The sequence below is a fragment of the Lithobates pipiens genome, unplaced genomic scaffold, assembly GCF_037356315.1.
Source record: "Lithobates pipiens isolate NorthernLeopardFrog02 unplaced genomic scaffold, aLitPip1_a1.2 Scaffold_8, whole genome shotgun sequence".
Lineage (NCBI taxonomy): Eukaryota > Metazoa > Chordata > Amphibia > Anura > Ranidae > Lithobates > Lithobates pipiens.
Window position 1 is genome coordinate 588155266 of NW_027507903.1, and position 14231 is coordinate 588169496.

At 42.0% G+C, this 14231-nt stretch overlaps 1 protein-coding gene across 3 annotated transcripts in view; it reads right to left on the reverse strand.

The window, feature by feature from the left end:
- Window positions 1-6276: 6276 nt before the first annotated feature.
- Window positions 6277-14231, reverse strand: part of MISP3 (MISP family member 3) — a 68599-nt gene continuing 60644 nt past the window's right edge. For all 3 annotated transcript variants that reach the window (XM_077470437.1, XM_077470436.1, XM_077470435.1), the window contains 2 exons: window positions 8253-8329; window positions 6277-6614 (listed from right to left, as the gene is read on the reverse strand). In XM_077470437.1, the coding sequence (XP_077326563.1) occupies window positions 6525-6614; window positions 8253-8329 (167 nt within the window). In that variant the 3' untranslated portion in view covers window positions 6277-6524. The remainder of the gene's footprint in view (window positions 6615-8252; window positions 8330-14231) is intronic.

Genomic DNA, 14231 nt, shown 5'->3' on the forward strand with positions numbered 1-14231 from the left:
GTTGCCAGAAAGAAGCCTTTACTGCACAAGTTCCACATAAAAGCCTGGTTACAATATGCCCAACAACAGCTTGACATGCCTCATTGGCTTTTTTGTGGCATTGGCACAGTAAAGGCTTCCTTCTGGCAGCTCAACCATGCAGCTCTTTTTTGTTCAAGTATCGTTGAATTGTGCTCCTTAAAACAATCTCACTGTCTTTTTTGGAGAGCAGCCTGTATTTTTCATGAGGTTACCTGTGGGTTTTTCTTTGTATCCTGAGCAATTCTTCCACCCAGGTGTGACTGGAATCTTTCTTGGTCTATCCGACATTGGCTTGGTATCAAAAGCCCCTAATTTTCCACTTCTTAAGTGATTAAACAGTACTGACTGACATATTCAATGCTTTGGATATCTTTTTATATCCTTTTCCATCTTTGTAAAGTTTCATTACAATGTTACGCAGGTCTTTTGACTGTTCTTTTCTACCTCCTCGTGGCTCATTGTCTAGCCTGATTAGTACATCCATGTGAGAGAAACTCATTGGATTATTTATACACAGACACCAATTGTGATTTAAAAAGCCACAAATGAAGGCAAACTTTTAAGCACAACTGTATATATAACCAATCTATTATTACCTGATCGCCAAACTAGAACTCATGTATCTATAAATTATCTATTATCACATGACCCCTCATCCTATAACTGTCATGTATATATCACCAATCTGTTATCACCTGATTGCCATACTAGAACTCATGTATCTATAAATGATCTATTATCACAAGACCTATTATCCTATAACTGTCATGTACGGTATATATCACTGATCTATTATAATATGCCTCCTTCACCTACAGATATCACTGATTTATTATACAGTGGTGTGAAAAAGTGTTTGCCCCCTTCATCATTTCCTGTTCCTTTGCATGTTTGTCACACTTAAGTGTTTCGGAACATCAAACCAATTTAAACAATAGTCAAGGACAACACAAGTAAACACAAAATGCAATTTGTAAATGAAGGTGTTTATTATTAAAGGTGAAAAAAAATCCAAACCATCATGCCCTGTGTGAAAAAGTGATTGCCCCCCTTGTTAAAACATACTATAACTGTGGTTGTCCACACCTGAGTTCAGTTTCTCTAGCCACACCCAGGCCTGATTATTGCCACACCTGTTCACAATCAAGGCATCACTTAAATAGGAGCTGCTTGACACAGTAAGGTCCACCAGAAGATCCTTAAAAGCTACACATCATGCCGAGACCCAAAGAAATTCAGGAACAATTGAGAAAGAAAGTAATTGAGATCTATCAGTCTGGAAAGGGTTATAAAGCCATTTCCAAAGCTTTGGGAATCCAGCGAACCACAGTGAGAGCCATTATCCACAAATGGCGAAGACATGGAACAGTGGTGAACCTTCCCAGGAGTGGCCGGCCGCCCAAAATTACCCCAAGAGCGCAGCGACGACTCATCCAAGAGGTCACAAAAGACCCCACAACAACGTCCAAGGAACTGCAGGCCTCACTTGCCTCAGTTAAGGTCAGCGTTCATGCCTCCACCATCAGGAAAAGACTGGGCAAAAATGGCCTGCATGGCAGAGTTCCAAGGAGAAAACCACTGCTGAGCAAAAAGAACATCAAAGCTCGTCTCAATTTCTCCACAACACATCTTGATGATCCCCAAGACTTTTGGGACAACATTCTGTGGACCGATGAGACAAAAGTGGAACTCTTTGGAAGGTGTGTGTCCAAGTATATCTGGCGTAGAAGGAACACTGCATTTCATAAAAAGAACATTATACCAACAGTAAAATATGGTGGTGGTAGTGTGATGGTCTGGGGCTGTTTTGCTGCTTCAGGACCTGGAAGACTTGCCGTGATAAAAGGAACTATGAATTCTGCTGTCTACCAAGAGATCCTGAAGGAGAATGTCCGACCATCTGTTCGTGTACTCAAGCTGAAACGAACTTGGGTTCTGCAGCAGGACAATGATCCTAAACACACCAGCAAGTCCACCACCGAATGGCTGAAGAAAAACAAAATGAAGACTTTGGAGTGGCCTAGCCAAAGTCCTGACCTGAATCCTATTGAGATGTTGTGGTATGACCTTAAAAAGGCCGTTCATGCTCGAAAACCCTCTAATGTAACTGAATTAGGACAATTCTGCAAAGATGAGTGGGCCAGAATTCCTCCAGGACGCTGTAAAAGCCTCATTGCACGTTATCGCAAACGCTTGGTTGCAGTTGTTGCTGCTAAGGGTGGCCCAACCAGTTATTAGGTTTAGGGGGCAATCACTTTTTCACACAGGGCCATGATGGTTTGGATTTTTTTTCACCTTTAATAATAAACACCTTCATTTACAAATTGCATTTTGTGTTTACTTGTGTTGTCCTTGACTATTGTTTAAATTGGTTTGATGTTCTGAAACACTTAAGTGTGACAAACATGCAAAGGAACAGGAAATGAGGAAGGGGGCAAACACTTTTTCACACCACTGTAATAGGCCTCCTCATCCTATAATTGTCTTGGGTGTGAATATATATATATATATATATATATATATATATATATATATATATATATAAAACATATACATACATACATACACACACACACACACACACACACACACACACAGTGGGGCAAAAAAGTATTTAGTCAGCCACCAATTGTGTAAGTTCTCTCACTTAAAAAGAAGAGAGAGGCCTGTAATTGTCGTCATAGGTATACCTCAACTATGAGGCCGCGTACACACGCGGGGACTGTTCGCCCAACTTTGTCCGTCAAACAGTTTCGGCAAACACTCCGCTCAAAATTAGCATGGACGGACATGGCCACACACGACGAACGAACAGTTTGCTGAAACCGTGCGCAATGACGTGAACGGCACGTACGACGGGACGAAAAATACGACGTCCTATACACTGCATTATAACTTTCGGCGTGTAAATCCTTTCTGAGCATGCGCGGAACTTAGTTTGTCGAACAAGCCTACACACGAGGGAACTGTTCGCTGAAACAAAGTTTCAGCGGACAGTTTTTCGGAAATTCCGAAAAACCTTGTTCAGCGGACTGTTCGCTGAAACTGTCCGCTGAAAGCCCACACACGGGCGGACTGTCCGCCGAAACACTGTTCAGCGGACAAAGTTGGCCGAACAGTCCCCGAGTGTGTACGCGGCCTTAGAGACAAAATGTGGAAACAAATCCAGACAATCACATTGTCTGATTTTTGAAAGAATTTATTTGCAAATTATGGTGGAAAAGAAGTATTTGGTCACCTACAAACAAGCAAGATTTCTGGCTCTTACAGACCTGTGTCTTCTTTAATGCCACATACACACAACCAGACTTTGACAGCAAAGGTCAGACAGAGCGAATCCGTCTGACAATTCGATTGTGTGTGGGCTCTATCGGACCTTTGCTGGCCAAAAATCTGACAGACTTTAGAAATAAAACATGTTTAAAAAAATTTTGCCGGAACTCCGGCGGACACAGTTCCTATCGAGAAATCCGCTCGTGTGTATGTTAGTCCGACGGATGAAAACCGACGCTAGAGCAGCCATTGGCTACTGGCTATGAACTTCCTTATTCTAGTCCGGTCATACGTCATCAGGTTTGAATCCATCGGACTTTGGTGTGATTGTCGGTGGCCAAGTCCGTTCATTCGGAACCCCGCCGAAAGTCAGTCGGGAAGACCGTCGGACCTAGTCCGTCGAAAAGTCTGGTCGCGTGTACACGGCATCAGAGGCTCCTCTGTCCTCCACTCATTACCTGTATTATTGGCACCTGTTAGAACTTGTTATCAGTATAAAAGACACCTGTCCACAACCTCAAACAGTCACAATCCAAACTCCACTATGGTGAAGACCAAAGAGCTGTCGAAGGACACCAGAAGAAAAATTGTAGACCTGCATTAGGCTGGGAAGACTGAATCTGCAATAGGCAAGCAGCTTGGTGTGAAGAAATCAACTGTGGGAGCAATAATTAGAAAAGACATACAAGACCACTGATAATCTCCCTCGATCTGGGGCTCCACGCCAGATCTCACCCCGTGGGGTCAAAATGATCACAATAACGGTGAGCAAAAAATCCCAGAACCACACAGGGGGACCTAGTGAATGACCTGCAGAGAGCTGGTCAAACGTAACAAAGGCTACCATCAGTAACAAACTACACCGCCAGGGACTCAGATCCTGCAGTGCCAGATGTGTCCCCCTGCTTAAGCCAGTACATGTCTGGGTCTGTCTGAGGTTTGCTAGAGAACATTTGGATGATCCAGAAGAGGACTGGGAGAAGGTGATATGGTCAGATGAAACCAAAGTAGAACTGATTGGTAGAAACACAACTCGTCGTGTTTGGAGGAGAGAGAATGCTGAGTTGCAACCAAAGAACACCATACCTACTGTGAAGCATGGGGGTGGCAATATCATGCTTTGGGGCTGTTTCTCTGCAAAGGGAACTGATCCGTGTACATGAAAGAATGAATGGGACCATGTATCATGAGATTTTGAGTGCAAACCTCCTCCCATCAGCAAGGGCATTGAAGATGAAACGTGGCTGGGTCTTTCTGCATGACAATGATCCCAAACATACCGCCCGGGCAACGAAGGAATGGCTTTGTAAGAAGCATTTCAAGATTCTGGAGTGGCCTAGCCAGTCTCCAGATCTCAACCCCATAGTAAACCTTTGGAGGGAGTTGAAAGTCTGTGTTGCCCAGCGACAGCCCCAAAACATCACTGCTCTAGAGGAGATCTGCATGGAGGAATGGGCCAACATACCAGCAACAGTGTGTGACAACCTTGTGAAGACTTACAGAAAACGTTTGACCTCTGTCATTGCCAACAAAGGATATGTAACAAAGTATTGAGATGAACTTTTAATATTGACCAAATACTTATTTTCCACCATAATTTGCAAATACATTTTCAAAAATCAGACAATGTGATTGTCTGGATTTGTTTCCACATTTTGTCTCTCATAGTTAAGATATACCTATGATGACAATTACAGGCGCCTCTCATCTTTTTAGGTAGGAGAACTTACACAATTGCTGGCTGACTAAATACTTTTTTGCCCCACTGTGTGTGTGTGTGTATATATATATATATATATATATATATATATATATATAATCACTGATTATTACATGACTGTTATTCCTGTAACTGTAATTTCCTAAACCTTTACTGATATTGGGACGGTTCACACCAGAATGCAGTGCTAAAAAGGCACCTTCTGTGCGCGTTTCCTACTCCGCACTTAAAACAGGTGCCACTAATATTAACTGCACCTCAAACACAGATCACAAAAGCAGAGCATTTTTTTAAAAGTAGTGCATTCATTATTTTCTCCATATTTCAGCGAGATTTCAGCTCATTTAAATGAATAGGATGCATAACTGCACCTCGCGGGAAAGCACAAGAATCACAAAGGGACGCGCACTGTGTTCCTGCATGATCCCGGTGTGAACCTACCTGATCTGTTACATGACTGTCCTGTATATATCACTTATCTATTATTTCATAACCCCTTATCCTAGAATTATTCTACTACTATACTGTTCTCTATACATTACTAATCTATTATGACATTACTCCCATAATATAATGGTTATGTATTTACAACTGAGCTATTATCATATGACCCCCTCATCCTATAACTGTCCTGTATACAGTATTTCACTGACCTATTATTACATGAACCCTCATCCTATAACTAACCTATTATTACATATCCCCTCATCCTACAACTGATCTATATATAATCACTGAACTATTATATATGATCTCCATACTATACCTGTCATGTATGAATCAATGATCTATTATCACATGACCCCCTCATCCTATAACAGTCTTGTGTATATTACATGACTATTATTCCTGTAACTATCCTCTATTTATAACATGTCATCCTGTAATTGTCATGTACTGTATATACTACTGATCTTTTATTACATGCCTCTCCCCCATCCTATACGTGTCATGTAAAAATACCTGACCTATTACACATCCCCTCATCCTATAACCTGTCTGTATTGATCGCATAAACCCCGCCCAATCCTATAACTGTCCTGCATATACAGTATCAGTGATCTATCATTACATAACCTCTAATCCTAGAACGGTCATTATAATATATATTTCACTAATTTATTATTACAGAACCGATTAGTCCTATAATTGCCCTGTATCTACTCAAATACAAAATGGATATGTTTGTAACTTTTCCTTTGCATGACAGTGTATAATAATATAACACACATTGGTTGTATAGATTTTCCAAAACGACACAATTAATTTTCCATAATTTATTACAAAGACAATTAATTGGTTACAAAAGCTTGATTGGCAGATTAGATACTGATCAGGTGACGTACGAGTTGAGGGCCAGTGTCCAAGCGCTGTCAGGTTGATGTCAGAGCATTTGTAGGGTGGAAGATATAGCAGGGTGGCAGTTCTTGTAGTGAATGTGAGGGGAGAGGGAGGGAAAGGTCCAAATATCATAAGTTCTGTACCAGCAGTCCTCATCTTGACCTCTCCCCTAGTTGTCATCTGCAGGATTGGGGTTACCAGACTCCCAGCTCTGGATAAGAGAGCTGCGCTGTCTCCGTGTACGTGGACTGTCCAAAGCCTGACGGGAGAAATACAAATCCGACATAAAAAGTGCATTAAAACAATGCTGACACCTCCACATCACACATGTAAGATCATTTGAAGGGCTGGTCCATCTCATAGAAATGTTCAGCATTTGGTAATTAACTGTTTACATCACTCTGGCAGGGTCTTTGTGTTAGTGGCCCCAGCTATGCGCCATCAATCTCTACCTTTATTTTACTACTATAATACTTATAATTTTACTACTGACCTATGCACTGTCCATTACATAACATTGACTTCTGCACTCTGCATTATATTCTACTGACAGTCCACTCTTGCTTTACATACTGCTGAGCCCTGCACTCTGCACTCTGTTACATACTGTACAGACCTCTGCACTGTACGTTACATACTGTACAGACCTCTGCACTCTGTTACATACTGTACAGACCTCTGCACTCTCCGTTACATACTACTGACATAATGGTCTCTACCCTCTGCATTTCTTACTCCTGAAGTCTCAACTCTGCATTACATACCCCTAACCTCTGCACTCACGTTGTTACATACTACTGACAATGAACTTTTGCGTTACATAATACGAAGTCCTGCGTTACATACTACTGGTATACAAGAAAGGTGTGCTGTCTCTTTAAATGCAATCAAAATGTACATACACACACACACTAATTATATATATATATATATATATATATATATATATATATATATATATGTACACACACACACACACATATACATACACATACATACATACACACACACACACTGGGACAAATTCATCCGGAGCCCAGGGCAAACATGCCAAACTGCGCCCCCCCGCCCCCAAGGTGTATGAGCATTATGTGTCATCAAACCCCCCCCCCCCCCAAAACTGAGCACTCCTCCCAGTGCAAATCTGTTCCCCTGCTGAAATCCCCCCTCCCAGCACAAATCTTACCCCCAATCCCCCAATTCAAGTGCCCCCCCCCCAAAAAAAATTACTCCTCCTAGCACAAATTATCTACCCTTAAATTTGCCCCTCCCAATAACCCCTCTGCACATCCCCCTTCCAGCACAAAGCACCTCAATCATCCCTCCTAGCACAAATTTTCTTCCCCCCCATCCCTTCTCCCCCTAAATTTTAGCATACTCCCCAAATTTCCCCTCCTAGAACAATACTTACTCCCTGCTACCCCCAAATCCCCCTTTCCAACACAACTTCCCTCCCCCAATTTCCTTGTGGTGCCCCCCCCCACCTCACATGATACCACAGTGCCCTATATATATATATATATACACACACACACACACACACACACACAAGTGCTACATTGTTTATTTGTGTAATCCTTTTAAAGTTTATAAAGTATATTGCACATGTTATGAGCGCTGTCTTCCCCTATTGAAAGTCATTTGTTTTGATGATAATCTTTACAATGTATTTGCTCGAAACATTTTTAAATAGAAGCTATCTGGGTTAGTTTTTCCACATTTTATAAGTGCGGAAATTGAAAGGTTTTTATGAGTTCCTAGATGGGTTTCACCTGCAATAAAATACTCCAACCAAACCACTTTCTTACTGCAGTGAGATCAGTTACATATGAACTCTGGATTCTACGGGTTATTGAACTTTGCTGTTGTAGTGACCTGGCAACCCTTTCTGCATTACCTGATCTTGCTGGCCGTTTATGGTCATGCTTTTGTTCGGAGGCCAGTTCACCTCCAGCTTTCCCCAGTTTGGACGCTCTAAATATGACATAAAAAAAAAAAAAGCAGTCAGCATTTTATTTTTACTGAGATTAAATATGAAACCATTTAAAGCAACCCATTTCATAATTCTACTGAGCACTGGTTCTCCAATCATCTGAAAGGAGGACGGTCTATGTCAGACAGTCAGATTCTCCTTTTTATTGAGTTATATACACTAACGGTTGGTGGTTTTGGAGGGCGAGTTTAGACCATGTAGACAACTTTACTGCACATCCCTCATATTCTTTTGGTAAAACTTTGAATCATGAGACAGCAGATGTTGGTGCTGGTATCCTGGCACTGGTATTCTTTCGTGCCGGAAGATTTAGCCTGCAAATAATGGGTTACATTCACAAGGAGGGTTGGTATTAGGGTTGTTTGAAGGGTTGGTGTAAGCCCCGGTTCACATATATGCATTGCGGGAAACTCAGTAAACCCTGAGCATTTCCTGCACTGCATTGAAATCGCATTCCATTCATGTGATCTGCCACTGGTGTCAATGTTGAATTAATCAGAGAGAGTAACGTCACCAGCACACCAAGAGCTCTAAAATGGGTCCAAAGCTTTAATAAATGATCACAGTTACAGCAGATAGCAATGTTTCAGAGCAACACAGGACCCCTTCCTCAGGCATGTGACCTCCTTGGTGTTTGGGTTTTTATAGAGGGTTGGCGTTTGGGGGTTTTTTTTGGAGGGTTGGCATTTTTTTATGGAGGGTTGGCGTTTGGGTTTTTTTATGGAGGGTGCAGGACCCCTTCATCAGGCATGTGACCTCCTTGTTGTTTTTTTTTTTTTTATGGAGGGTTGGTGTTTGTTTTTGTTTTTTATGGAGGATGCAGGACCCCTTCATCAGGCATGTGACCTCCTTGGTGTTTGGGTTCTTTATGGAGGGTTAGTGGTTAGGTTACAGTAAGCGTTGTAGTTACAAGGAGGGTTAGAGTGAGGGTTACAAAAAGGGTTAGTGTTAGGACTTTATAGAGGGTTGGTGTTAGGGATACAGTAAAGCTGGCCATACACTGATAGAATTTCACACTAACGTTTATACGAAAAATCTCATCAGAACATTCAAGGCATTGACGAATGTCATTCAAAAGAACTTCAAAATTGTGTCTGCTTTTAGCATTTAGTGTCAGAATTAATAGCATTTCCCAAACAAAAACCACGTCGTTCTTTGTTAAAATTTCATGCATTAATGAACAATTTTCCATCAAGACTGAACAAGTGTTGATTTGACACCGCTAACTATTAAAAAATGCAACAAACATTCTGAAGTTCTGAAACTCTGGGAGCTTAAAGTGCGTCACCTTGTAGGAATGGTGTGATCATATGACCAAGACCTGGTTGTTAGCCACACTTTACACTGGAATGCATTAAAGCTTTACATACATACATATACATACACACACACATACATACACTATATATCACTAATTTATAATTACAGAACCGATTAGTCCTATAATTGTGTATGTTTGTGTGTGTGTATGTATTATATGTATTTTATATATATATATATATATATATATATATATATATATATATAGATATATACACATATACATACACAGGGACTTGCAGATAGCAAGGACATGTACACCCCCACATTATATAATCTGATCTAAAGCAAGAAATCATGCAAGATAAACTTTAAAAGATGGGAATTCGAGTTCACAGTTTTCTACAGAATTTGGAAAATCTCCCTGTGCCATAACGGCCATCACAAACTGCCTAGACCAGTCTTTCTCAAATCTTTTACCCCAGAGGAACCATTGAAATCATTTTCAGATGACAGGGAACCCCTGGTAGGATTAATCCATCAGGGGTCAATAAGAAAATGCCCCTTACATTAGTATTGGTTGTAAATGCCCCCCTTACAGTGATGGTCAGACCACCCGAACGGTGTCATACTACTGGCTCTGCCAAGTGGAGATGGACCTGGAAATATGAAGGCACCATCAGATGGGAGGTCAATTAGCCACAGCTCAAGGCACCCCTAGCAATCTGTGGACAAAACCCTTGAGTTCCATAGAACCTTGGTTGAGATTGGCTGGTCTAGGCACTTGTTATGGCAAGGTACTGAGTCTGACCCAAAGTGTATCAATCATTGCAAACAATGCTCGTAATAGAGGCATCTATGGGCAACTTTAGAGTCCGTGTATGATTCTGTATCTACAGTTTGATCTACTTCTAAAATTTTGAGAGGGGGGTTTGAAAATAAAAAACTCAGGGCTCTGTCCTGAGGCTTCAATGAGCTGCATGATACATAACTGTCCTTTAAAAATCAGGTTGGGGCAATTCCAGTGGCCATATACTGGTCCGTGCCAGGTGTGCCAAGAAAATCTAGGCAGAATGGAGGGCTAAAAAGCAACGTGCCAATCAATGAAAACTTGGAAAGGAAGCTGCTGTATCTAGCTGGTAAACCAAAGAATGTACAACAGGTATGGAACACTAAAGAAGGTGAACAGAGACTTTGGGCAGCAGTCATGTTTACAGATTACTCCCTTATTTATTGTACAAATAGCAGGGAGGGATACTGTTTTGATATGTACAGCTTGCCCCAAGCAATTTACTAGTTATCAAACAGCAATCATCATATGCAAAACAGAAATGGAAGGCGCGCACACCTAGTGCATTACCAAAGATAATTTAATAATAAGGCATTTTTATATAAAAGTGGGTACTCACAAAATGCAACTGACAAAAGGCCATAAACACCGTGCATGGACATGCACAGAACACGGGGTACAGCTAACGTGTTTCGGGGGAGCACCCCCTTCCTCAGAACTAGGCTAGCCATTAGCGCTGGAAGTGACTGTTTTTAGCAATCATCATATATTACATTACGGATGTGGGGACTGGGAGTGGCAAACAGAAACCGAAAATCTCTGACACGATCTTCATACTAAAAGCATAATATGCTCCATATTATGGGGGGCATTCCAGATTTTAAGGCTCAATTGCAGAGGTCTTCAAACTTTCTAAAGGGCCAGTTTACTGTCCTTCAGATTGTAGGGGGACCGGTCTGTGGTTAGTGGGAGTAAACAATGCCCTTTCCTTGGTATTGGGGGGGGGGGGCAGTTTGTGTCAGTGGGAGGGATAATGCCCCATTTTTGTTGTCAGTGGAAGGAATTATCCCCCACTGTTGGCGTCAGTGGAAGGAACAGTGCCCCATTGTTGGTGTCAGTGGTAGTATAGAGGAATATTGCCTCCAGGGTCGAATAAAGGCAAACAAAGGGCAACATCCAGCCCCAAGGCCACAGTTTGGAGACCACTGCTCTATTGGATGGAAATTCACAAGTGGGTAGAATTTCATGCAAATGTTGGGCAGAGGTTAATTGACATCTATTTGTCTGAACTTGAATGCTTAGCTTAGGTTGGGTAAATTTTATGAACACATAGAAGCCCTGTGTCTTGCAGGATGGGCTCCCTTGGACATGGAAGTTGATAGTTTTAGATCAATTCAGGGGCCACAAGGGAAACACACTTTGGCATCACAAATTATGTAATTGAATCCTCAACAGCTAGAGCCTTATTGGCCAAGAGAGGTTCCCACACTAGGCTGTCGAATGGCAGGTCAGGCTTAGCTCTGAGGTGGTACGGGTTTCGCTCAGAGTCGGAACAAAGTCAAGATTCCCTCTATAGCAAAGAGGTGCATGGGAATTCTTTTGAGGATTGACAAACACCACACTTGCTCATAAGCACCATACGTTGCCTGTGCAGTTAAAGTCGGCACTCAAAGAAAAACTTTAAAAATATTCAAATGTCATTAAAAAGCATTAAATGCATTTTTAATTGCAACTGACATACTGTATACACAGATCAGCCATGACATTATGACCAACCACCATAACCCATCAAGACATGACCTCTGAAGGTACGCTGTGGTATCTGGCACCAAGCCGCCAGTAGCAGATCCTTTAAGCCCTGTAAATCGTGAGGTGGGGCCTCTATTGATCGGACATGTTTTCCTAGTAAATCCCACACATGCTAGATTGGTTTGAGATCTGGAGAATTTAGAGGGCAAGTCAACACCTTGATCTCTTTGCTGCGTTCCTCAAACCATTCTTGAATTCATCACACCAGGCCACCTTCTTGTATACCCACACATACCCTATATATATACCCACATGACCTTCTATGAAGAAGGGTTAAGGATTCGAAAGAATGAAATTGTCAGCCTTGGACAAGGATCAAGATGGGTTCCAGCACCAAGCAGATGGTCGGTGAATCGATGAGATTTCTCCGTTTTTTTTAAAGCGAGAAATATAATCTTTTCATGATGACAGACAATAAGAAACCATCTTTCTGGCAGCTCACAGAAGTTAGCACACCAATATCCAATTGGCAATTATGGATTAGTATACCGCCTTACACATTGCACAGTAGGGAAGGTTCACTAACATTCCTGTGAACAGTAGCACAGGCTTCCTTTGATCCCTTGCTGGATAAATATTATTATATCGCCATTCATTATTACAAAAGATACCATGAAATAACATGCAACAAGCCATGAGTCATAGCAATCACACAACAGTAGATAAGGCTCCACTGCCTCCACTAAGCAGTATCTGTATCTTCAGCTGTACATTTCCCCAATTCTTATGATGAACATTGTGGTCCCTTTATAATATTCTTCATTAGGGCAATAAATGTCTTTTTTTTTCACTCTCCTGCGGACTGAATGGCTGAAATTCAAGCTGTCTATGCTTGCCTTCACATCAGCAGGCTCCCCTTCCTACTGCTGATCTCCTAATCTTACTGATAAGGTCTGTCTGACTGAACACAATAGACTCTGGACAGTCTTTGCAAATGTCATGCACAGGGCCATCTTTAATATTGATTGGACCCTGGGCAAAAAATTTCTTGCCCCCCCCCATGCAATTTCACTCTCCACCTGCTCTGAGACATACAATAAATAGCAGCTAGACTTAAAATCAGTTTACTGTATCAGATCAGGCAGCAATTGCAATTAGTTGCCAGAGGTTACAGCATATCATTACTGCTTAATGACTGGTTGCTAGAGGTTGCAGCACACATTACAGCTCACTGATTAGTTACTAGAGGTTACAGCAAATGATTTCTGCTTGTTAATTGGTTGCTAGAGATTACTGTACAGTAATACTGCTCACTGAATGGTTGCTGGAGGTTACAGCACATCATCTCCTTACTGCAGGGGAGCATGATCTACATATGAATGCCACCTTTATTTACATATCAATGCTGCCGGACACAGCTATTTACTTAGTAATGCCGCCGTTTACATATGATTGCCAGTTATTTACACGTAAACACAGGGTCTGCAGGTGAGTCATCTGTACACAACAATAGGGCAGAGCTGGGCAGCATTAGTAGCAGCACTTCACACGGAAATCGGGACACAGCACAGGACTAAAACTTCAAAAGGGCAAGAGAAATTAAACTGGGAGAGTTGGCAAGCATGGGGCAGCTGCCCTGGGCCCTGTCATTGTTGTAAGGCCCAAAGCAGCTGCCCCATGCTTGCCAACTCTCCCAAACTATGGTCCATGGGCCAGATCCATTCCGCTGCAAGATTTTATCTGGCCCTCTTATTTAAAGCTGGCCAAAGATTGATTGTTTTTGTTCAATAAGCCAGGAGGCTGATTAAAAAAACAAATGGATTCCCCAATCCACACAATTGAGGTGAATAGGAGGGATCCTCCCCACTGTGCTATTGCATGCGGACAGCGGAGACTCCCCCTCTTTCATAATACACTGACCAGTGCTGCAGCCAGGGCCAGCCCTACCATGGGTACTAGTTGGTCCACTGGACCCAGGCAGCACTTTGAGAGGGGCAGTAAACTGAACCACGGCTGCCTCTTCTCTTCTATTTACCCAGCAAATTGACGACCAAGATTTCTTTTCCAGCAGTCATGACAACAAC